The sequence below is a fragment of the Quercus lobata genome, chromosome 4, assembly GCF_001633185.2.
Source record: "Quercus lobata isolate SW786 chromosome 4, ValleyOak3.0 Primary Assembly, whole genome shotgun sequence".
NCBI classification, from domain to species: Eukaryota; Viridiplantae; Streptophyta; class Magnoliopsida; order Fagales; family Fagaceae; genus Quercus; species Quercus lobata.
The window spans coordinates 89,680,661-89,707,916 of NC_044907.1; the positions used below are offsets into that span (position 1 = coordinate 89,680,661).

A 27,256-nucleotide genomic window follows, 5' to 3' on the forward strand; every position below is an offset into this window, starting at 1 on the left:
ATCTCAACAGCATCCCAAACAGACTCATCAATAGAACACAGAAAAGCTCTCATGCGAACTTTCCAAAAAGCATAATTACTACCATCAAAATATGGAGGTGCATTTAGGGATTAAGACCGATCCATCTCAAAAGGGAGTCAAGGATCACACATTGGTAATGAAACCACAAGATGTGTACCTGCTCTGATACCAATTGAAAATTCAAATATGTGTATAAACACCTTTGAACGTTTAGACCCCCAATTTACAACTTAACCAATTCAAGTATTATGTCAAACAACTAGTGTGCGGAAAATGAACATAAGCTATAATATAGAATTGGAAAAACTATCTAAGCCAAATAAAAATCACAACCCACAGCAGATAATTAAAAGGCAAAGATAAAAGGGAAGGAAGATGCAAACACAAAGACAACACGCGATGTGTTATCGAAGAGGAAACCGAAGCCCTCGGTGTAAAACCTCTCCGCCGCCCTCCAAGCGGTAAACAATCCACTAGAAAATATAGTTGGAATACATGGACAACAATAGATCCTCCAAGCCTAATCTACCCAGTGCACCTAAGCCCTCCAAGCTTCTTGCTCCAACGAGGTTGCGCCGAACCTTTTTCTTTTCTAACTTCCCAGATTCCGCTACTAGACCGTAGCATCAACCAATGTAGATTGGTTCCTTCCTAACTGTTTCCTAGAAAACCAAACAGCCCTCTCACAGTGATGAATATGGTGAGAATAAGGTTTTGGTAAAATGTCTCTCAAGGATTTGACAATGGAGAGGAAGAGAGTTGAGGAATTTGAAAAGACTCTAATGTATAGATTGTAGGTGAATCAATCTTGTTTTTCTTTAGGGTTTCTCTCTAAAAATTCTCTCTGGAAGCTCTATTTCATTTGTGGGTATAAGGGGTATTTATACTGGAGTGAGAGAGAAATGTGAAACGTCAGATTTTACAAAATAGGGGTGGCTCGCAACTTGACTGAGTCGCGAGATCCATTCACGAGATAATCGTATGGCCAGTTGTCCTGTTTTGTCCTGTAGTGCTCCAGCTAGCATGACTGTTCACCTTCTGGCACGCTTGGCACGTGTGCTGCATCTGGCGGCTTGAAGCCACGAGCCACCCGCGAGAACAAGCCGCGAGTCTCTGTTTTCTTGCACACTCTTGAGCAATCAACACTCTATCTCACTCACTACCCTTACAACAAACCCACCTAAATACAGGGTTACTAAATGCTGAAATACAAGCAAATTTGGTACGAAATAAAGCCAATAAGATGGTTGATTAAATTCAACCTTACAATTTATATATAGTAACTTAGGTAACCAAATTTTAATAGGGAAACATTCACTCTTGGCATTAAAACCTATGCAGATGACATTTGAAATAATATTTGAGGTGATGCAATTGAGTTAAAGGAGTAGACACCTTTTCATGAAAAAAAGAAAAAAAAAAAACTAAAGAGACTAAATATTGCCAAGAGTCTTGTAATTCAATTGGTATTGTTGTGGTCTCTTTTATCAAAATGAACATATAGAGGTAGGTTGGAAAGCTGCCTACCATTAGGGTTCAAATCTTTTATATGTTTTTAAACCCCTTAAACACAAACAGATTAACCCAGTTATTTAGCCAAGTGATTAACTTAGGTAAATTATTCAAATCTAGGTTAACACAAGTAAATCATATCATGTAAAGCAACAGAAAAATAAAGAATATAACGATATGATAACCCAAGAAAACCAAACCGGTAAAAAATCTGGGGAGGATTTAACTTAGCTATCCTCAAGGTAAAACATATCCACTATGAAAGAATTGAAATTTTACAATAGCGACTTAGACCACTAACATCCTATTGTTACCTCGAGTAGAAAACTTACTACCACGACCACGTGACAGTTTCGAGTCCACGGACTACTTCTTTTCTTGATCCACAGCAACCACAAGTACTCCCACTTGTGTTTTCTTTAAGCTCTTTATGCAACAACTGAAACAATCACCAAGCTCTCGACATCAATCTCGATCTTGATAACCCTAAGTATGTATGAAGGCAAACACCTCTAGATCTCACAAAAGATTCATACACACAGCATAAACAACAACTATAAAACGTGGCTAAGGTTTTTTCTTTTATATTGAAAGCAAAACATAAAACCCTACACGTCATATGAGCTTGGGCTAGGTTGGAAAAATCTGCAAAAAAACAATCTGCACGAGCTTCAATCGATCAATCTAATTTTTGGTTGATCGAGCATTGCAGAAAGTGAATTGAGTTAAGTGATTTATGAGTTCTATCATATGTTCATTTGTTTGTTGTGATTTTGTCACAGATTTCCAAAAGGGGAGAATGTTAGGACATATGTGATTTAATGTTAGGAACATATGTCACTATTTTATATAATTAGCTAATCTTTTAACAAAACGCACTTTACTTGTAATTAGGTAGATCTATGATGTGTTTAATACTTCAAGAAACATGTTGTTCAAGCCAAGTATTAAAGTCATGAAGATTGGACCAAGAAACAAGTGAAGAAGGGTTGCTCATTAACGCTGGACAGATAGCTCGACAGATAGCTATCTATTGAGGTTTAATGAGTCTCGACAGCTCTCGATAGATAGCTATCTATCAAGGTCTTGACAGCTGTGGACAGATAGCTATCTATCGAGAATTACGAAATTAGAATTTTCAAATCTAATTTTCGGCCCATGCTAACATGTATATGTAGGTTTTCTTTTCTCACAACCCTAGACATATATAAGGCTTATTTTAAAAGTCGTTACATAAGAGAATACAAGGAGAACACATGCAAAAATTGACTGATGCCTTATTCTCTCTGAAAGAAGCTACTACGTCTTTGCACCTTAGGGTTTTGTAACCAAGTGCTTCTTGATCTTCATCGTCTAGATGAACTAAAGAACTTTGTAGCCAACATCTTCTTCAAGTTGGTGAGTTAGTCACGTACTGGGAGCTGTGCATCATTGGTTAGTCACGTACTTGGATCCGTGCAAAAAGGGTGGCGTTCATATATTGAAGAGTTCAAAGGTTCTGAAGCGGTGGAAGGTTTTTGCTGTAAGTTCATCTACGATAATTGTAGAGTCTAAGGATAAAGGTTTTGTACTAGATCTGAAACTTCTCTTTATTATAGTGGGTTGCTTTTCGAGAAGGTTTCCCCCCCAGGTTTTTTACTATGAGACTACTTTGTTTCATTGGTTTTCCTGGGTCATCATATTTTGTCTTATTTATTTTTTCCGCTGCATAATATTGACATGATATTGATGTTTATTTGTTTTAACAAGGTTTACTCATAATAAATATAATTAACAACTTGGGTTTAAAACTTGTTAATTCTATCAATCGGGATCAAAATTTCCCAACAATATAGATTGATAGATGCATTATGTGTTTTTGTGTGTCATAAGTATCACTTTGAACTAGTTATTGTCAAAAGTCTTATGTTTAATTGACACTTTTTAATGTTTTCAATAGACTTCTAGGACCTATCTATCAAATTACAGTAAGTAAATAATAATAATTGTTGGGCCATATAAAATCCAACCTTAATCTCTCCACACACATAGTTGTAAAGGCATAAGTATAGTACTCATACTGTGGTAATTCTCCCTTGAGAGACTAGTTTCCATTATTTCCATAACTAGTTTAACAGCAGCAAAAATGGAAGCCAAATGAAATGTATGATTAAAATCACTTCCTCGACTAATTGCAAAGTAGCAAGTATGGAAGCAAGTCTGTTACTATAAAATTGTGAACCTATGAATACAGTGGGATTTGAACTGAATGTTGTTATGAACGCACAAAGACGTGTATTTGTTTGGTAAGAGCTTTCTCTATTCACTTTTTAGTTTCTTTGCCTATATACAACTTTTTAAAAATCTCATTTTTACCGTACTTCCATTTTTAAACCAATAAGCTTTCAGTAAAAAGCTATATCAAAATGCACTAAATAAGACTTCATGAAATGTCCTGCATACATGTGGCAATGGAAGAATTGATAGAATGTCAATGAGGAAGTATGTGGATAAGTATCACTTTGCTATAGCCACCGGATCAGTAATCGTCTCACCACTTCCAAAGACTGGCGCAATAAACCCAGCACAGAACTGAAAGATTATATGTACATAAAAGGCATCAAAGAGTGATCGAAGAACACAAGCAATTGTTGCAAGTTTTTAGTCCGCATCAAGGCTTTTGTATTTGTCGTTCTTGTCATTAATATGATTCTCATGGATCACTGGGATGTAAAAGAACAAAGGGTCCACGACCACAGATATCATACAGGAGAGCACAAATACTTTGTTCCAAGTTTGAAGAAATTGATCGAGGATCAAGAATTGTCTTCTAAGGAGGAGGACCTGGCTCTTTTTTTGGCTGATCACTACATAGGGGATGCTTTTTAGTTTTTTGAAGTTTTTAATATTCTCAGAACCCCTATCAAATCTTCCCCAAAGCCTCTCCAAAACTCTGCCAAATGTTGTTCTAAAGCTTCTTGGACTTAGTCCATGTTCAAAGTCATATTTCTGCCCAGAACTCAAAGATGGTTCTGAAGTCCGATCCTTAAACTTGGATGAACACAATATATAGTTTAAAGCAGCATAAAGCAAGTGTAAGTAGCACAATATCAAATAACTAATTGCAATTTAGTCTACTATAAGTCTCTTCCATAAACTGACACATCTGAATGGCCCCTACCTATGGAATTCTGCACTTCAGTAATTCAGCCTTTTGCAACACTTCCAATTACCAATTCTGGTCTCTTTACTTCCTAAGCTAGAGTGCCCTAAAATGACAGACTGATAGTATAACATTAGATTCCTTCATTAGGATATTTTAAGATAGTTTCACTCAATCCGACCATACAAATTGTTGCATGATAGTATTTGTGACACGCACATACAGTACTCCAAGAAAGTAACAAAGACATGCTGCCAAAATTGTGTACAAGAAATAAAAGTAACAGAAGAAAGAACTGCCAAAATTTAGGCTTAAGCAAACTAACCTGAAAATTTTAAGTTGCTTGGAATTCATTTTGATAGGCCAAAAATGAATTGACCCCTTGTGATAAATTAACCAATTAATTAGCCAAGTGAATTAATTAAGTTAATTAACATGCAATAAGCATGGTAACACAAACAAATCACCAATTAACTAAATGCAACGGAAAATAAATTTGACATGGGTGATTTGTTTACGAATGGGGAAAACCACCAAGGCAAAACCCCACCGGGTGAATTTAAGGTTACCACTCCCAAGAATCCACTATTATCAAAACAAGCGATTACAAGTAAAGGGATCTCAGTACCTTATACCAACCTACAATTAAACCCTTATCCCAATACCCAATTGGACTTGTTCTGTAGTAACAATCTCTCCTTGTAATGCACGGCTCCCAATACGTGACTAACCAATTGATGCACGGATCCTAGTACGCGGCTTACTCCTTTGCACGAATCCCAGTACGTGACTAACTCCACAGCAAACCCTTTGATTATTGTAGTTGATCTGCAGCAGCTTTACATAGAAACACCAATAAGATCTTCAATGTTGGTGCAAGAGACTTTGCTTGGTTATAGAACCCAAAGACATACAAGAAAAGCAGCAAGAACTCTTTCTTCTGTAGGAGGAGGCTAGGGTTTCAAAAAGAAAACCTTATGAAGCTCTCTAGGGTTAGGTTTTTCTTTTTCCACCTCCTTTAAATAGGAGCTTAATGGGCTCTCCTATTCCAAAGAGGTTGACACAAACCTTGGGCTTTCTTAGTCCAATAAGGATTATACAAACCCACAAACCTTGGGTTTTCCTAGTCCTATGAGGATTATACAAACCTATAAACAAATAGCCTTTTAGAGTAAAAACGTTGTTGGCTATAGACGGAATCCCGTAAGCTCGATAGATCAAGACATGTGTTGAGCTTTAATGAATCTCGACAGATCAAGCTTCTATCGATGAGGTATCGAGACTTACAGATTGCACTTGAACAGTTCTTGAGTAATCTTCATGTCTTCAATATAACCACCTGTAATGATCATCTTGAATCTATTTAGATATACCCAAATACAAGTAAAGTGCGTTTTGTCAAAGGATATGCCAATTACATAAAAATATGTCCTTAACAATCTCCCCATTTGGCAATCCATGACAAAACTATAAGAGTACATTGAATGTCCTAGAATACATTCTACTCAAAATTACATAATAAATAAGCCTAGTCTAAAAGATATGAACCTTGGAAGTTGCTACAAGAAGAAGGTTTGGAATCTTGACTTGACCATTGAGGTCTATATTGATGATATGGTTGTAAAGAGTAGGGTGGTGTCTGAGCATGTGGGTGAACTTGCGAACATTTTTGAAATTCTGAGAAAGCACAAGTTATGCCTGAATGCTTCCAAGTGTTCGTTTGGTGTAGGTTCGGGAAAGTTTTTGGGTTACATGGTGACTCACAGGAGAATTGAGGTAAATGCAGATCAGATTTAGGCCATTAACGGCTTGCAAGCACCTCGGAATCCCAAGGAGGTCCAGAAGTTGACAGGGATGGCTGCTGCTATGAACTGATTTATTTCCAAGTCAGCAAATAGGTGTAGACCCTTTTTCCTTTTGTTACATAAATGGAAAGGATTTGAATGGACCGAGGAGTATGCTGTAGCATTTCAATAGCTTAAAAAATACCTATCTCAGCCACCCATCATGTCTAGTCCCGAGGTGGACAAGGTTCTGTTTGCTTACCTAGTTGTGGCCTCTCATACGGTAAGTTTTGTTTTGATACGAGTAGACGGTGGTATCCAAAGACCAGTCTATTGCGTAAGTAACTCGCTTCACGAAGCCGAGGTTCGGTATTTATCACTGGAGAAGGCTATTTTGGCAGTAGTGCATGCTACACGGAAACTCCCCCACTATTTTCAAGTGCACACCATGGTTGTTCTAACTCAATTACCACTCAAATCAGTATTTTGAAGCGCAGATTATACCGGGAGGATTGCTAAATGGGGCACGATTCTAGGGGCTTTTGATATCAGGTACGTGCCTCGTACCTCTGTAAAAAGCCAAGTCCTCGTCGATCTAGTAGCCGAGTTTGCTGAATTTCCTGAAGAAATGAAGTAGCATGGCATGGATGAAAAATCAGTTGGCTTAATCTCCGCCCAATATCCCACACCCTGGAAAGTATATTTGGATGGAGCCGCAAACCAGCGGGGATCAAGAGTGGAGCTAGTTCTGGTATCCCTTGAAAAGATCAACATTGAAAAGTCCTTGAGGTTGGGATTCTCGGCGACAAACAACAAAGCAGAATATGAAGCTTTGTTGGTAGGAATGGCGATGGTCCAGAAAATGGGTGGAAAGGCAGTGGAAATGTTCTCAGATTCAAGACTGGCCATAGGCTAGGTAAAAGGGGAACTGGAAGCTCGGGATACAAGAATGCAAGAATATTTGGGTCAAGTTAGGCGTGTATAAACGAAATTTGAATTCTTTGACTTATCGCATATCCCCAGAAGTGGAAATACCCATGCAGACTCCCATGCAGACTCTTTGGCTACCCTTGCCACTTTCTCGGCACAGGATTTGCCCCGAGTGATACTTGTCGAAGACTTATGCACCCCTACTTGCTCCAGGTCCATCAAGTCAAGTTAGGGCCGAGCTGGATGGATCTTATATTGCTGTTCCTTGAAAGGGATATATTGTCTGAAGAAAAGTCAAAAGCTGAGAAAATACGAAGGAAAGCTTCTCGGTTTTGGTTGTCCGAGGATAAAAAGTTGTATAAACGTTCATTTTCTGGACCATATCTGCTTTGCGTACATCCCAAGGCATCAGAATCACTCCTAGAAGAACTACATGAAGGAATCTGCGGAAGTCACACAGGGGGAAGATCCTTATCTCATCGGGCCATTACTTAAGGATACCGGTGGCCAAGCATGCAAAAGGAAGCACAAGAATATGTTAGAAAGTGTGATCAATGTCAGAGATTCACGCCAAACATTCACCAGCCTGGAGGAGTTCTTAATCCTCTTTCCAGCCCTTAGCATTTTGCTCAATGGGGTTTTGATATTGTAGGTCCTTTCCCTAAAGCAATAGGAAATAAAAAGTACCTACTAGTCGGCACAGATTATTTTACTAAGTGGGTCGAAGCTGAACCTTTAGCTAATATCAGAGACGTGGATGTCAAAAGGTTTATCTAGAAGAATATCGTTACTCGATTTGGGGTTCCCCATACCCTCATCTCGAATAATGGCCTTCAAGTTGACAGCAAAACCTTCAGGCAATACTATTCTGATCTGGGGATAAAGAATAGATATTCCACTCCAGCCTATCCGCAAGGAAATGGGCAAGCTGAAGTTGTCAATAAGGTTATGGTGAATGGACTTAAAAAGAGGTTGGACGATGCAAAGGGAAAATGGGTGGAGGAATTACTACATGTTCTTTGGACATATCGAACGACGCCTCAACGGTTGACAGGAGAGACCCTTTTCTCAATGACATATGGAGCCGAGGTTGTAATCCCTTTGGAAATAGGTTTCCCGACATTAAGAACAAATGCATTTACCCCAGAAGGTAATGATGGGTTGCTAGAAAAAAATCTGGACTTGATCGAAGAGCGAAGGGAGAATGTAAGGGTCCAACTGGCCTACTACCAGCATAAGCTCAAGCAAGATTACGATACCAATGTAAAGCTGAGGCCGTTGGCCATAGGAGATCTGGTATTGAGGAAAGTTTTGGGAACCATCAAGAATCCAGCCTGGGGAAAATTAGGGCCTAGTTGGGAAGGACCGTATCGAATAACTTCGGTGGCAGGAATAGGTGCATACTATTTGGAGGATCTAGATAAAAAAACTGTACTCCATCCTTGGAATGTAAACAATCTAAAAAGGTATTACTATTAATAAAAATAGTCCTATTTAGTTTCTCTTTAATTTATTCCAATCATGTATCATGTGTTTCCCCATCTATTGAAGTATTAAACAGAAACTAAGTTATGTCAGGTTCCTCGGAGCATAAACTTAGTGGAAATTAATACCCTTTGACATCTATTGAAGTATTAAACAAAAAATAAGTTATGTCAGGTTCCTTGGACCACAAACTTAGTGGAAATTAATACCCTTTGACATCTATTGAAATATTAAACAGAAATTAAGTTATGTCAGGTTCCTCAGACCACAAACTTAGTGAAATTAATATCCTTTGACATCTATTGAAGTATTAAACAGAAACTAAGTTATGTCAGATTCCTCGGACCACAAACTTAGTGGAAATTAATACCTTTTGACATTTATTGAAGTATTAAACGAAAACTAAATTATGTCAGGTTCCTCAGACCACAAACTTAGTGGAAATTAATACCCCTTGAACCGAGTTATGACCAAGTTTATAAGCCGAAGTAAAATCCATGAGCATCACTTAAAGCATCTTAAGGTACCCAGGACTTTCCTATTATTTAAACGTTTGGATATTTACTCAGATTTGGAAACTTATTAGAATTGATAGATTAAAAGTATGTCTTGATAGTGCTATGGATTTAATAGTCATAATCCACTCGGATTCTCAGTTAAAATATGTAAAACTGTGTTTTCCCTCGTATCAGCAACTTCGCTCTTTTATGGCATATGGTTAGGTACGAACAAAGAACAGTCAAAATGAAAATTGCATAAATAAAAGATAAAGTAATAATAACCCATGTAAATTTAGAAAGGTAAAGTGTACATCTCATTAAAACTTGTCTTAAAAAAGAGGGGGGGGGGGGGAATTTCATTACATTAAATGTAACTAATGGAATTTCATTACATTAAAGAGTTATGGCTTTAACTTTATCTGGAGCTTGTTCTTAGGGGCTTTGTCAGCTGCTTCAGGAGGAACCACTTTTTCTTTTTCCTTGGGGACTTCTCCAGTAGGTATGGTAGTTGAAGCTAAAACCTGCTCGAAACTTTGAGAAGCTGCCTTATCCTGAGGAACCTCTGTGCCACAAGCTGCAACCAACAAAATACTCTCCCCCTGAAAACAAAAACTCTACAATGTACTCCCTCTTTTTGTGATGGAATGCAAAAGGGCAAACAAAATCCATCATCAAAAGGGAGATGGTGTGGAAGAGCGTCTAAACTGTGCGAACTCTGCACGCCAGGCACGGATCTCATCGAGCACGTCCACCAAAATCTGTCCATGAGCCGCCTGAACGGTCAAGACATGATCCAACATACGTCGAATGTCTGAATCATCCGAAGCAGTCGATGGAGGAATATCAGCATTAGTAGCAGCAGCAGCACCCAATGTCTTAGCAGCATCAACACCTGTAGAAGAGGGAGGAGGGGGAACAGCACTAGATGATGCACCTTCAGGACGCGAAGGAGGAACTCTCAAGTGAGCAGCCCTCTGTCTAAGAAAGGTGGCACCTATGGGAGCAAAGACATCAACAGGCTCACCAGAAGGGAAACCATCTAGCCCCAAAAACAGTAGAATCTTATGAATGAAAATAGGATGAATAAGCGCATGCCCTACGGCAGAACTCCTATGAACCTCGTTCAAAGAATGAAGGAACAGATGAGGGAAACTGATAGATGCACCAGAAACGAACGCATACAAAAACACACATCACTTTAAAGGGATGGTGTGGAAATGAGAAATAGGCCACAACGAATGACATGCTATCCTAAAGAAAAGATAGGCAGTATTAGTAAGCTTAGTGGACATGATCCGAGGATCAGAACCCCACTGGATAGATGACCCAGTGATGTATGACATGACAACATCTAAGGAAGGAGACTCATCATAGGGATAGTCAGGCTCCCGAACAATCAGAACCCCAAGAGCCTCAGCCACTACTCGAGGGGTAATGGTGAACTCAACACCTCATATCCAACTCCTAACAAGGGTGTTGGAATCATAGACGTGGCAAGAGAGGTTCGATAAGAACTCTCTAATCAGGGCGGTCGGGGGTAGATGATCTATCTCTAAGAGAGGCAACCAACCTCTAGACTCAAAGTTAGCCCTAATGGCCAGATCAATCTCATCTAAAATCACAGCACGCTCAGCCCAAATCTTACGCTTATGGTTCAAATTCTCAAAGGCCTCTCTGCTTTTATCATTCCTAAACACCTCACTCCTAGAGGGAGACTCAGAGGAAGTGGAAGGGGTCTTATGGGCTCTAGTTTTCCTAGGCATGGTGCTAGGATAAGGACCAAAACACAAAGCAAAGGAACAAAAATACAAAAGAAATACCAAGGGCAGACTGCAAGTTAGCACATAAAAAAATATAGAACAAAAATCTATATGATTCATGACCAATTTAAATGGCATGATACATGTCCTAATGTAGTGCAATTAAGTTCAAATTCACAAAATTGGCTTGAGAATAGAGTTCTTAACACAAAAACCCCAAAATTTTGAAAAACCACTTGATCAATTTGAAAGATATGGACTAATTGATCTTCATACAAGAAAGAGTGCAGTAAATAATGACCAATTACATCAATTGAACAAGCCAATTTCATCAACTTAGCCAAATTTGAACAAAATCCCCAATTCCAGGTAATTACAAGCCCTAGAATTTTCAATTTTTCACAAAGCCCCAAATTGATCAAATTAACCACCACATAACATAAATATAACAATATAGGAGCAAAACCCAATGATCAATTTCAGAAAAAGAGGATTGATTGAACAAAAATCCCAAAAGTGAAAAGTTCCAAAAATCCCCTTAAAATGCATGAGTTTATGCATGAAAACATGAAAATAAATGCAAAAGGAATGGTATAAAGGTCTTACCGGCCTTGGGAGACAAAAACCTTGCAAAACATTTGGTCGAAAACGACAAAAAATCCTCAGTGGAGCCTTGCCAAGTCGGAGAGAGAGAGGAAAGTTTGAAAAAGTTTGAAAAAGTAAGTTTGAAACAATCCAATCTGAGTTTTAAAAAAACTTGATTCACGAGTTTCGATCGATCGAAAAACAGCTTTGATCGATCGAAAAACAGCTTCGATCGATCGAAACAGACAGAGACTTTAACAAAACAATTTTAAAAAAATTTAGATCAATCGAAAAATAGAATGGATCGATCGAAATGGGCAGAGGCTCACTAAATTTAAGGAAAAAACACAGTTTTTGAAAAAAAAATCAGAAACAACTCAAAGCATTGAAATTGAAGAACCAAATGCATGAGTATGTGATGATGTGATTTTCAAAAACAAGAATTTAAGCCCAAAATTCCCAAAATCAAAATTTCTTGCATTCTCCATAAATTTTCAAGCATCAAATTTATTTTGCACAAAATTCAAGGTAATTGCAAAAACTTGGTTGGTCTGACCATAAACACAGACAATAACATGTACAATGTTTAGCAAAGAGTAACTTGTGTAGTGTGTGTAACTAGCAAAAGTTTGAGATACATGTGAGATGATATGTGAATAGCAATCAATCACAAAATCTACAAAATTCATCACATAGAATTTAAAAGAGACTAACACCTAAAGAGTTACATCATATAACTCCCACATCTCCTAGATCATAAGCTTGCAATCATATAAGTTTCTTGAATTTATGCCTCATAATATACATACTAATTTTAAGTCATTTGATTTTGGCATCAAGCCTAATAGTACACACCAATTTTAAGTATTAAGCAATTTAAACCGAGGCTTCACCTTATGTTCTTTTTGTGTATGTGCTACACTTTCTTGAGCACAAAATCTTATGATATGCACTAAGGTATTCATGATTGGCTAGTGAACAGTGGTGAGATGGTTATTTATCCCTTTCTCTAAAAGTTCAAGTCCGACAGTAAAAAACATGTGACTTCAAGATTAAGACCAAGTAATTAAAAACCATTTACATCTTTCACACACAACATGCACTACAAAGTTTCAACTAGTAAAGTGCAAAAAGTAAGCTCCTCAAAGCTAAACAAGGTACAAACGACATGTTATGTAAAAATAAATTGACCAACCTTGTTCTCAAAAACCAAGAAGAATAGTACAAAACACAATTTGCTTCCTTTTTCTTCCCTTTTTCCTTTTTTTTTTTTTTTTTAATTTATCAAAAAAAAAAAAAAAAAACACCTAGAATGAAATGCATGAATGTTATGCAATGCAAATCCTAGAAAACAAAAAAAAAAAAACCAAAGAACAATGGTCACAAAGGATAGAGCAATGAAGCACAAGGACCATGTTAGAAAGACTCAGTTAGTTCGAATCTTTTGCATCCAAAACCTTTTAGATGCACCATGAGTATTAGAGTTCTTATTCACATGGGAATGATTACCAACTCCAAGATTGGAATAAAGGTTGAAAACCTTTACCAATTCTCCAATAAGTACCATAGGATCATGTGCTTGAGGCACAAGTACTTTTGGTTTGTTTGCTCTCTTTGCAGCTTGCAACTTGTAACAGTTTGGACGTATGTGTCCAAACTTTCCACAAAAGTGACAAACCCATGCAGGCTTATCATGTGTCTTGTCCTTAGATAAGGTAGGCTTCTTAGACTTAGACTCTTTCAGATCAACCCTAATCTTTCTAGATAATGAAACTTCTATGGGTTTGACAACCTCACTCACAAGGGGTTTGACAGTTTCACTCACAATCTCACTCATAGAAGGTTCAGTAGAAGATGAAGGGACGAAGTTAGTGGAATGGAGAGCAGACACAGAGATGTTTTCAACATAACCTAAACCAAATTTGTCAGAAGGAGACTTTTGAACACTTAACATTTGATCAAGTTTGGAACTAACAGATCTAGCAGCAGATAAATCAAGTTCCAAAGATTTAATTTTATCAAGTAAAAGCATATTCTTAGTTTTCACATTGTTCAAAAGATCATTAGCATCAAACAGTTTTACAAGCAAATTCTTCTTTTCAAGCTCAAGAGATTCAATTTTCTTCAGACCAAGTTCAACATTCATAGCATCCTTTGCAGCAACTTTGCAAAGTTTATTATAGGCCTCCTGAAGATCTGCATCTTCAGAGAGTTCTCCATCAGAAGGGTTCTCTTTAACAGATATACTCTCATTGACTATAGTAGTAGTAGTGAAAGCAATGAAGTTTCCATCCTCATCACAATCAGACTCATTATCAGAAATTTCACCATCACTAAAGGTTACAGCCATAGCCTTGCCCTTAAACTTCAAATAGGTAGGACATTCAGATTTCATGTGACCATACCCTTAACATCCAAAACACTAAAACCCCAAAGAGTTATTAGAAGATTGACTTACTTTTTCTCTAGGTTTATCATTATTGTTAACCTTAGTAGGATCATGCTTCCTAAAGTTTCTAGGTTCAGCAGTGTTCGTGCCTCTTGCCTTTCTGTTACTATTCTTGATAAAGTTTCTAAAGTTCTTGGCAAGGTAACAGAGAGATCATCATCAAATCCACCTCCTTTAACTTCATCAACTGACTTAAGAGCCATTGATTTGGATTTGGTAGTTTTGGGTAGATCCAACTCATAGGATTGAAGAGATCCTACAAGTTCATCAACAGGGATGAAGTCCACATTCTTGCTTTCAATAATGGCAGTCACCTTAGGTCTAAAGTCTTCAGTTAAAGATCTAAGAATCTTCCTAACAATTTTAGGTTGATCATAGATTTCACCCAAGTTAAAAGCATAATTAACAATATCATTCAATTTAGCATAGAATTCATTAAAAGATTCATCATCAGACATCCTAATGCTTTCAAATTTAGAAGTCAATTGCTGCAATTTATTGATTTTGACAGCCTTTGTGCCTTCATGCACAATCAGGAGGATATTCCAAGCAGTATGAGCAACCCCAACATTAGAGATTCTCTTAAATTCCTCCATAGAAACAGCGTTAAAGATAGCATTCATAGCCTTGCTATTGAACGCAACTGCTTCTTTTTTAGAAGTTTCCCACTCACTAACAGAAGTAGTGGGCTTCTCCCATCCGTATTCAACGGAGTTCCAAACTCTCTTATCAATCGATTTCAGGAATGCTTTCATCCTTACTTTCCAATAAACATAATTATTCCCATCAAAGTGTGGATGAATAACTAGAGAGTGTCCGTGTTTCATGACAACAGGGGTCAATGATCAACTCAGTGATCAACAGATCAACAACAAGAGAGCAACCTACTCTGATACCACTTGATAGAATTAACCTAGGATTAGCCAAGTTGTTACTTAGTCCAATTTAACAAATCTAGGTTATCACAATCAAAACAATCATATCATGCAAAGCAGCAAAAAAATAAATAACACAAAGATATGATCACCCAGGAAATCAAATTAGTAAAAACCTGGGGAGGATTTGACCTAGCTATCCTCAAGGTAAACCTGAATCCACTATCTTGAAAGAATCAAAGTTCATATAATAAGACTTACAAGCCCCCACGCTCGACTTCTTATTACTACCAACCAGTAGAACGTACTGACATGACCACGTGTAAACTCCGAATCCACGGACTCCTTCTTTCTTAGATTCACCACCAGATACAAGCACACCCGCTTATGTTTTCTTTAAGCTTCAATGGCAGCAACCGAGTTGATCATCAAGGTGTAGATAAAATCTTCTTCTTGAAAACCCTAAGTTTGTGTAAAGGAAAGCTCCTCTAGATCTCACAAGAGATTTACACAAACCGCAATATGAGCAACACTAAAACGTGGTTAGGGTTTGCTTTTTATACTTAGGACAAATTAGAAAACCCTAAAACGTTTTAAACAACTAGGGCTAAGTTGGAAATCTACAAAAAAAAAACATTCTGCCCGAGATTCAATCGATCGAGCCTAAGCTTTGATCGATCGAGCCAGGCCGAAATGCATTAATCTTTTCTACATTAGCTCGATTCCAACTTTACATAAAATACACAACTTTGAGCAAGACTAAAACACTTCTAAACACATTGTTTTGATCATGGTTTGCCAACAATACACATTAGAGTTCTAAATACATAAATACCTAAGTCTTTAGAACCTAACACTCTTGGTTGCTTTCATCCTGTAGGAATTTTTATATATAATATGGTAGTGATTTAGAATCACAATTATGATCCCATATGGACCATTATCTTCTCAAAGCCTTTGACTACATCATTGCCATAGTTATTGTTGATAGAAGGTTTTTATCTTGTCTGTTTTAGTATCATCCTTGTATCTTTTACTTTAAATGTGCCTAGTATCAGTAACATTTTCTATAAATTTATGCAGCCCACCTGGATAACTCAATGTCCACTGCTGTTGCTTGATACAAGAATGTCGTATGGAAGTTTGTCAGTTGGTTGCGAAGAGCATTTAGATCCAGCTGGCACAGCCTCATTTTACAATGAAGGGGAAGCTGATATTGTTGTGCAACATGTCTTTTCTTTGATTTATGCTGGTAAATATTCTTGTCAATTGGGATTAAGTGCTATATATTATTACTCTATTATCTATGTTAACCTAAAACTCAGTTGTATGATGAACCATGCCTGTTAAAGATGAATATTTTACTGAAGCTTTGCATTTCATATGAGAATATTTTACTGAAGTGTTGCATTTCATATGAGAGTATTTTACTGAAGCTTTACTTTTCATATGAGAAGTACTCAAACTTTGCAAATTATTATTTGGAATGCACATATTATATGCATACCTTCTTATCTGATGGCTTAAAGAGAAATGAAACTAAGGCTGAAAAGGTAGGTTCAAAATTTGCTCATTTATGTGCACCATTTCAATGTTAACTCTAGTACTATAACCAACAACACCACTATTACCTCTACTTGATACCATGTAACCTGGTTGACTAGCCTGAAATGACACAACCAAGGTAGTTTAACTCATGATCATCATTCTTTGTAGAAATCTTCTATCCTGTTTGAGTATCCATCTACCGTGCACTTGTAGCAGTTTACATCTGTAATGAGCTTTCAAGTTATTTCTGTTGTAGCCTCTTTTCAACTTTATGCCTTTCATAGCCCTATATTCCTATCTTATTAGCTAAACTAACACCTTGATCTGCTGATACTGTTGTGGATCTCTGTATTTGTTTTGTAAAGTGTACCTAGTCAAGCATTTGTACTGGTTGAATGGTTTTTATGGCTCCCATATCTAATTGTTGAGTAAACAAGGACATTCATATATATTTTAAATAATTTCTACAGGTGTTAGCCCAGCAGCTATTGCTGTTCAGTCTCCTTATGTAGCTCAGGTAAAACTCCTGAGGGACAGACTTGATGAGCTTCCGGGGGCTGTAGGTATTGAGGTAGCAACCATTGACTATTCCAAGGCCGGGAAGCTGATGCAGTAATTATATCAATGGTATGGTTCTTATTTTAGATCTTTAGTCACATTTATCTGCCAAATAGTTTAAACAAATGAACATCATTTTGATGCACTTTCCAGAAACCTTATACTGTATCTTCTATGATCAGATGCTGCTCAAATGCATCTTCTGCATTGAATGTTGACGAGCTTCATCAAGAAATCTCAGTTTGTTCACTGATACTCATAATCCCATTGATTATTGTGTGGACACACACACAAACTCCTTGGAGTATTTTCTACAAAATCCATAGAGGAGGTACAAGAGAAGAAGATGTTGTTGGAAAAGCTACAAGTCAGAATGAATGAAGCAGAAGCAAAGGCCAACAAGCTTAAAGTGTCATTTGAGAATCTTCTCAAAAAAGAAACCCGAAGTTTAATATTTGAAAAAAATTAATATTTGTTTAATGGTAGTTATTTGAAAACATAAAAAGAAAGAATAAAAAAGGAATATTTAAACGAAATGGTCAAATAATAGAAGTTTTGATGTTTGGTGGATTGTAACTCGAGTTCCACAGGATCTTGAAATAAACAAGAAGCCAGTTATTTCAGCTTCACTTTTTATTCTCAAAAAAAAAAAAAACAAAAAGGTATAACAAAATTTAAAGGATACATTACTGTTGTTGATGCTCTATTTGACTTGTTCTTTTTTGTAATTGTAAAAAAGAAAATGAAATGGTGAATGCTTATAGAATGCCAACTACTAAGTGAAGACTTTCTGCTTGTGGGCAATGTCAACACTTAAAGCATGAATGACTGTTTTTTTTTTTTTTTTTATAAGTAATGAATGACTGTTTTTTTGTTGCATGTTCCTTTTATTTTCTTATTTGTTTTTTTTTCAAATATATATGGGTGCTGATTCCAACCCTTCTCACCACCTCACATTCTTCTTAGGAATTCTTTATAGCAAATAGAGAGATAGAGAGGAACAGAGAGCTGTGGGGGTTGGGGAAGGGGGGCTGTATGATCTCAGAAAAGAGATAGAGGAGGCTTCAAAGACTGATTTGAATAGACTTTAAATACTATTGATTCAAAAGTTATCCTTCAAATTGACCTGGAGCTTTGGAGACTCCTTTTTTGCTTTCTTGATTGAATATCCTTTTGCTCCAAAGATAGCATCAAAGGTTACACTATGATTTGGGTAGAATTCAAATACAGTTCCACAAAAACTATGCTTGAAATAAGATTTATTTTGAATTTTGCATGGATAAGTTAAAAGTTGAAAATTGAAATGGCTAATTTTTTTTTTTCTTAAATGTGGCTCTTAGGAGAACTAAACAGGCTTTGAAAATTGTAATATTGATTTGTTTCTGATAATCACCAAACTAGGGGAAGAAACATATGATTTGTTATGTGGGCTTTGGATTTAATGCTGTTGATCCCATGATGTAAAATTGTTTGGTTGCTTTTTAGCCAAGTGCCTTGTAGCTCAACTAGGGCCTCCTGGTGTTTCCAACGGATATGTCCAAAGTTTAAATCTCCCATCCCCCATTGTAACTATTGAATTATTAAAAAAAAAAAAAAAAATTTAATTGCTTTTTGACCAAATTTATTGCAAACAATATTAGGGAGCTACAATTTCCAGAACCATAATGGCTGGGACCCTCCATGTGAGAGGTGGGTATGGAAATAGACATTATAAGTGCAGAAATAGCATGTCCTTTATATAATAGGATGCAATTGAACTCCACCTTTGTTGTGTGAAAATTTATATATATATTTTTGTAACAAAGTTTCTAACACAAAGAAAGAAAGTTATTTTACGCAAACCACTAGCATATAACCTTCTGTTGATCTTTATGAGAAAGAATTCTAACAAGAACACAAATATCTCTGTCTGGCTGATTTTGAATAGTTGATACAAAGTTTTGCTGAATGGAATGGATATGGTAGTTGTAGAAAATAGTTTATGTAAATATTATTCAATTCACTACCAGTATATCTTGGTATGCTTCCAAGAGAAATTGCCCTCTTTCTAGGCTCATCAGTACAACAGTCACCATAATCTTCCTCAGTCAATGATTTTCTGCTGTTAGTTGGGTTCTTGTTTCAAGATGAACAACCAGTACGGTGAAGAGCATGTAAGCCATGGAACCTGGGTGTTTGATTACTAATATCAAAAGACTCTTAAACAAATTAAATCCTTTGTGCAGGGTGAAGCAACTGTTGCGGGGTTCGAAGTTCCAAACTCACCAGATTCAAGTTACAACGATGTGTACCCTGGTAATGAAGATGAGGCACGGGACCCACCTGTTGTCCCTACACATCTGCAAAACACCTTGCTTAGCTACCCAACAAACATATATGCTGCTGGAACTATTCCATTACCACAGAATGTGATTGTCAACTAATAAAGGTGAATTATTGTATGATGATTATTATTATTACTTTAACATGTTGGTGATGTGGTCGTTATTTTTACTTATATTATATTTTGCTGTAAGTGTGGTCAAATTATGGGTCGAAGTGATGAGGAAGAGTTGACTGCAGCACAAATTTTCTACCCATGCATGCAATGTGCTGATGTGTTTTTCTTGAAGGTGCTTCCTTTTTCACTTCTAGTTTGTCAATAGATCATTTGATTTTGGGGGAAAAACAAATTTTTTTTTTTGAATTGTATGAATTTTTTATAAAATAAATAGGCTGACATTTGTCAACTGGGAATGGATCAACGAAAGGTGAATGTACTTGCAAGAGAGTACTATGATCACATCAAGAGGAAAAAGAAGCCTATTATTTTGTCACACCGTATGTTCCTAATTCTTTATATTGACTATTTCTCTAATTATTTTTGTATCATGTAACATTTTGTGTATAGTTGTGTGGTCTTTATTTGTTTTGCTTACTGGTAATTTACAAACATGTTACCTAGTTTACAACAAGGTCAGGAGAAGATGTCGAAAAGTGATCCACTATCTTCCATTTTTATGGAAGATGACGAGGTAGGGTGCATGAAAAGGGGTATCAAATTGCCATTTAGGGGTTGCATTGTGTTTTTTTTATTAGTTGCGCATAACATAAGGATAGTGGATTATAAAACTAGGTTAACCTTAGATTTATTCTGCCTCCATGTTGTAGGCCAAAGTAAATTTGAAGATAAAGAGAGCATACTATCATCCAGATATTGTGGAAGGGAATCCATGCTTGGAGTATGTGAAGTACCTCATTTTACCTTGGTTTAAAAAGTTTGTAATAGAGCGCAGTGCATAGAATGGTGGTGATAAGTAACTCATAAGGATTTTATCATGAAAGCTTTACTTATTTTATTTAGTTAATGCTAGGACAGCTGCCTTGACCACTCTGAAACCCCACAAATAGTGAAAGCTTTGTGCACTTAGTACTACGACCTTGCAGCCAGTTGTATCCCTTCATTGAGAAACATACTCGTTTTAGGCAAGTATTAGATTATATGTTTTGAAAAAAAAAAGTTATTATCAAATACATTTTCAAATTTTCAATTGCATTGGGTTTTGATTATAATTATTGCTTTATTTGTAGACACATAGATATCATTGTTATATCAAACCTCTTGAAGCATTGGAAAGTGAAGATTCCAGGAAAAGAAGGCAGACCGCTTCTTCATCATGCAGGGCTTGTTCAAGCTTTATCAGATCATTTTTTTTCTTTTTCCTACTTTCAATTTCCCATTTTGCTGACTCTAACATATTATTATGGAAGAAAAAATAATGTATAATTGGAATTATTTATAATGAACACGAAATATGAAATGTAAAAACCTTGTTGCTATACCACATAGATTCTCAAATGACGGTTTAAGCTTGTTGGCATTTGCTTCTGCTTCATTCATTCTGACTTGTAGCTTTTCCAGCAACATCTTCTTCTCTTGTACCTCCTCTATGGATTTTGCAGAAAATACTCCAAGGAATTTGTGTGTGTCTCCACACAATAGTCAATGGAATTATGAGTATTAGTGAACAAATTGAGATTTCTTGATGAAGCTCGTCAACATTCGATGCAGAAGATGCATTTGCTTTAGCATCGTATGCATGAGAGCAAAAGATGCATCGATCAAGAGAAAATTGATAAAGAGATAAATAATCTAATTTGGACTTACATTTGATATCCATCTGTCAGTGTGAACCTCCTTCAAATTCAGGATCCTTTGCTGAAAAGCAACTGCTTTTGCCATGTCATAATCTCTAACAAGAACTTGCTTCTCAACATCACCCTAGAAGGTTGATTCCCAGACTCAAAGTTGCTCCATGTGTTTTCTTCATAGTTTTGTTTCTATATTTATGTTGTTTAATGGTAAAACTAATTAGCTTGCATGAATATACAAATATATGCTGTCTCCATAACCATAAGTGTAAGGTTGAATTTAATCAACCATGTGTTGTCTTTATTCCATGACAAATTTGCTTGTAATACAGCACTTAGAAACCTTGTATTTAGGTGGGAATCATGTAAGGGTAGTGTGTGAGAGAGTGTGAAGAAATGCTCAAGACAGTGCAGTGAAGCAGAGACTCGCGGCTTGGCCTCGCGGCTGGCTCGCGGCTTGCAAGCCGCCAAAAGTTGCACACGTGCAGAGCATGCAGGGGAGCTGAACAGTCATGCCAGCTGGAGCACTATAGGACAAAAACCCAGACTGGCCATTTAGCTAGCTCGCGACTTGAACTCGCGACTTAGTTAAGTCGCGAGGTCAAGTTGCCAGCCAACCCTGTTTTTGAAAAACTGACTCTTTGCATTCTTTTCTCACACCAGTATAAATACCCCTCATTCCCACAAGATATGGGTGGCTATTCAGAAAGAAAAACCCTAAGAGAGGTTTCTTCAAAACACCCACCCAATTAGAGAGAGCTATTCATTCTTAGAGAGAAATCTTTGTAGTCTCTTCTCATTCCCTCTCTCATTGTCATACCTATTGAGAGGAGATTTCTATCCAAACACTACCCACACCCATTCAAAGTGTTGAGTGTTTTTGGAGTTTTGGGAAGCATTGGAAGATGCCAAGGATGGCGGATGCTACGGTCTAGTAGCGGAATCCGGTAAGCTAGAAAAGAAAAAGGTTCGGCGCAACCTCGTTGGAGCAAGAAGCTTGGAGGGCTTAGGTACATCGGGTAGATTAGGCTTGGAGGGTCTATTGCTGTTCATGTATCCCAACTACATTTTCTAGTGGATTATTGACCGCTTGGAGGGCGGCGGAGAGGTTTTACGCCGAGGGCTTCGGTTTTCTCTTCGATAACACATCGTGTGTTGTCCTTGTGTTTGCATCTCTCTTCCCTTTATCTTTGCCTTTTATTTTCTGCTGTGGATGTGATTTATAATTGGCTTAGATTGATTTCCAATTCTGTTTATAGCTTACGTTCATTTTCCGCACACTAGTTGTTTGTCATAAAGCTTGAATTGGTTATTTTGTATTTGGGGGTCTAAACGTTCAAGGGTGTTTATACACGTTTTTGAACTTTCAATAAGGACAGTGGTAAGCTAGGGTTATTTTGCAATTTTTTTTTTTTTTTTTTACTTCATTTTCACTAGCTTAAGTGCTAAAGGTTTAATTCTTGCTTTTTTGTTTCAACTTTCATATAATTCTTCAACGCAACCTTTTTGCAACTTGGTTTCGTGCTCCTAGCTTTGATATGGGAATATAACTTCCCACCTTTCATGGCTCTGATAAGAGCAATACTGAATGATGGTATTATTTCAAAGAGCCTCTTGCAAATATTTCTTTCTTTTTTCTAATACTTAGCTGGTATTCTTGGCCTCGTTTTCTTTCTAAAGAAACAAAAGACTTTGCAAAAAATATATAATAAATTAAATTGATAAAGATTTGAATGATAGATTTTTTTTACTACCATATATGGGAAATGTGATCAAATTCTGTTTGTGATTTGTATTAGGGACCATCATGACGATTTCAAAGGACCGGGTAAAGCCATCTCCAATGCCTGACAGCTGGAAGCTAAATGAAATATTTGAGACCGGCACTGTCATTGGCACATATCTTGCTTTGGTTACCGTCTTAAAAGGATGGATAACTTTCTTTTCTGTGCCATTTCTTTGTGTGATTGCAAATTTTTGATAGAGAGAACTATGTATTGAGCTCTAGATATTTAAGCCTTGATTGGCAGAGATTTTATGTTTTGTTAGGTGACTCCCAGAAAATAACGGTACTTGACACATTTTTTATATCAAAAGCTTATGTGTCTCATATTATTTGGAGTTAAGATCATTTCACTATATTGCCAAAAGCACTCATTTGTTTCTATATTTAGAGCTACTAGTATTGGTTTTAGTATTGGCATTGGCATTTGGGTAACACAGGAGCTCAATCAATTAGAGTTCAATAATTAAAAAAAAAAAAAAATCCAGTGGAACTCGAGTTTCATAGACTCGAGTTCTACTGGGAAATTTTTTTTTGTTTTACTCTGTTTAGTCCGAGAGCATTGCTCTATTTTGATCTGTTTTTTCCAGTGGAACTCGAGTTTCATAGACTCGAGTTCTATTGGGAAATTTTTTTTTTTGTTTTGCTCTGTTTTTCCCAATGGAACTCGAGTTTCATAGACTCGAGTTCTACTGGGAATTTTTTTTTTTTTTTGCACTGTTTAGTCCGAGAGTATTGCTCTGTTTTACTCTGTTTTTCCCAGTGGAACTCGAGTTTCATAGACTCAAGTTCTACTGGGAATTTTTTGTTTTGCTCTGTTTAGTCCGAGAGCATTCCTCTAATTTGCTCTGTTTTTCCGAGTGGAACTCGAGTTTCATAGACTCAAGTTTTACTGGGAAATTTTTTTTTTTTTTTTTTTGCTCTGCTCATTCCTCAAACCATTCACTAGGAATTTTTTTTCCCCCTAGATATGCAGGTAAACCAGAAACTGAAATGTGTGCATGCACCTGCTGAGAAACAAAGATAGAGAAGCTGAGAATGTAATCCATAAACACTCATTGAGAGGCGGAGAAGCTGAGAATGTAAATACACTTAAATTACATCAAAACGCGTTCTCAATAAGCAGCAAACTATAGAAACTGTTATGCTCTCTGCATAAACATGGTTTTAAAATGCAAATGCACTTACATCACAGCAAAAGGCATTCTCAATATATCAACATTCTAAACATGCCTAACCACGCTTAATTTGCAGTTCTAACCATACTAGTCAAATCACAATCTTCATAGAGGTACATTGGATAGAGAATTATAAGTACATTCAACAAAAACCAAAAAGTTCACATAGAGCCAATAGAACATAGTCACTTTTCCTAAGATCGGCAGTCCGCACGACAAAAACGTTGTCCATGGAAGCATGCCTGCAAAACATAGAGTAATCACGTTAGGAGACAAGATAGTACACATTAGGTTAACATTGAATGAACAACAATTATTTAATTGATGCATAACTTTTTGCCATCTACCTACCTAGTGTGGAACATGACCGCTTGTGGATGCGCCATGGGACTGCAGACATTTTCTGCGGTTATGCCCGGAAGCAAGACATAGTCCACATGTCTACTTGGGTTGACTCTCTATCAAATCTGCATCCTCCCTCCTCCATCCCAGTTCTCGATCCTTATTCCTCACTCCATCCATCTCATTCCTTACTCTTGACTTCACTAGTTGACCTTTGGCCGCAATAAGGCTGGATTAGGCAACCACTTTGGCCCCATGGGATCTCTCCACAATGACTATGACTTAGGAACCACAAATGCATGCTTATAAGTGTTAAGGGCATTGTTCAAACCATAACATGGGTGAATATATGTGGTCGAATCAATACGTAAATAGTCACATACTCTAATTGCATGTGAACACGGGATCCCTATGTTTTACCATTTCCCACAACTGCATGTTCTTTCCTGTAACCGAACTTCATAACTGTGGTTTCCCCCTCCTGCACTACACGTGTTGAGTTGGGTAACTACTTGAAATATCAGCTCTTCATTGCTAAATGGCTTGAGATATTGTTTCTCAGATTTACGCTTATTTCCATCCCACGTGGATAAGGCATATTCACTCCATTTCTTACCCTCTGACAACTCAAAATAGTATTCTTTGCGCCGGTCGTGGAAATATTGAACAAATTTGTTCCAAGTGAACTCAACTAACGCGGAAATAGGAAAGCCCCGTGCACCTTTCAGTACACCATTGAAGCACTTTGATATATTGGTTGTCATTGCCCCAAAACGTCTCCCACCATCATGTTACTGGGTCCACATATACATAAACTCGCTCATTAGGTATGTGTATGGAAGATAATCTTGATTCTTTTCCTTGCCATCCTTCCCTGTCACCTTCTTCTTATTCCTAATGGTCTCAATTTCCACCTGCTTAATGGACTCCATTATGGTATCAAATTTAACTATCTGACTAGCATATCCCGCTTTCAACACCGCTGACTTTAGAGTTGAGTTCTGAAAATGGGTGTTGAAATTGCTAGCAACATGCCGAAGGCAATATCTATGAAATACCCATGTCTGCCCATCATCCCCTCTAGGCCAGTTTGCAATGGCGTTTTTGATACTGAGATGTCGGTCAGAAATTATGCAAATGTCTTCGTCAGATCAGAAATTATGCAAATGTCTTCGTCAGGTATCACATGGCCAATCGTTTCTCTAAGGCACTATAAAATCCACCTCCAACTAAACCCTGACTCACAATCCACAACAGCAAATGTGAGAGGGAATACCTTGTTGTTAGCATCGGTTGCCATTGCAACCAATAACTTTCCCTGATATTTCCCATACAGATGGGTCCCATCAATACTGATAACCGGCTTGCAGTATTTGAATCCTGATATGCATGGACCGAAAGACCAAAACACATAATGCAACAATACGGTGTGATCTTCATCAGTGGATGTGATATGATAGAACACTTGGGTAGTCGGGTCTTGATCAATATATGCCATTAGTAACTTTTGCAACCTTTGGTAAGACTCTTCCCAATTCCCAAACATCTTCGCAATCGCCTTTAGTTTCACATCCCATACCTTGTAGTAAGAAAGCTTATGGCCATTATATTTCATCTCTATCATAGATCTGAGATGCTTAACTGGAGTAGTGTGATCCTTACATAACTTCTGATGGATGTCTGATGCAATAAAATTACAACTCATCATTCTACCATCATTTCGCACCCCAATCGGTATACACGTGTGAGGACCCACATACACGGCGACCATCCATTGTTGGTGGAGATTAGGCTTCATAACTACACAGACATACCACTTGCATGACTTATGCATACATTTCGCACAAAGGTTTTTTGTCGTCGACCTACTGATCGTATAATGTTTGTTTTCCTTGAGGGCACAAATTGTTAATACGCGCTTCACCTCCTCTTTATTGGCAAAAGTCAACCCTTTGCACAAATTCATTCCCTCTCTCCAAGTAGACACAAATGGCAGAAAAATATGTGAAGAATCAACCATATTTTCCCAAGTATTTGCAGAGAATGACAATTGAGGAGGTGCGTAGGTAGGGATTGTGTTCGTAATGTTTTGGACACTAATAACATTGTCTACATAAGGTTCACTACCATCCAATGTCTCATCGTCATCAATGTCCCTCTCAAAGTTCCCAAAGTCCCCTCTACCAATCATGTCTTCATACTCATCTCTATCGGCAAAATCTTCACCATTAATGGCAATATTCTCATCAACATAGTCGTCATCATCATCGTCATCATCATTGTTAATGGTAGTAGTCTCATCAACATAGTTGTCGTCATCATCATCATCATCATCATGATCACCATTGGCATGAACATCACCATCGGCATGAACATCATCATCCTCTACATGTGTAGAATACTCATATTGAGCATCCGGAATGGTAACCTGTAAGCTTGTGGTTGTTTGTTGGATATCCTTTTGCCAAACTACATGTGGCTCCAACTGTATGTACAACTCAATGTTAGTTACTTCAGCTATTCTCTCCAACTTGTCAAACATGATCTTTACATGTTTGTTTGTTTCTATCACCATATACTTGCAATTAATCTGATGCTTCAGGATTTCATTTGGCATATGATAAGTAATTTGTATGTTGTGCACAACAGGATTCTCCCACAACTCTTCCATGA

At 37.2% G+C, this 27,256-nt stretch overlaps 1 protein-coding gene and 1 pseudogene across 1 annotated transcript; both read left to right on the top strand.

Annotated features, from left to right (window-relative positions):
- Window positions 1–19,275: 19,275 nt before the first annotated feature.
- On the top strand, window positions 19,276–19,572 carry LOC115984332 (SNF1-related protein kinase regulatory subunit beta-3-like). Its single transcript, XM_031107334.1, has 2 exons — window positions 19,276–19,302; window positions 19,375–19,572. Exons 1-2 carry the CDS (start codon window positions 19,276–19,278, stop codon window positions 19,570–19,572), a joined length of 225 nt encoding a protein of 74 aa, XP_030963194.1.
- Window positions 19,573–19,670: 98 nt separating this feature from the next.
- Window positions 19,671–20,449, top strand: LOC115986119 (annotated as a pseudogene).
- Window positions 20,450–27,256: the final 6,807 nt, after the last annotated feature.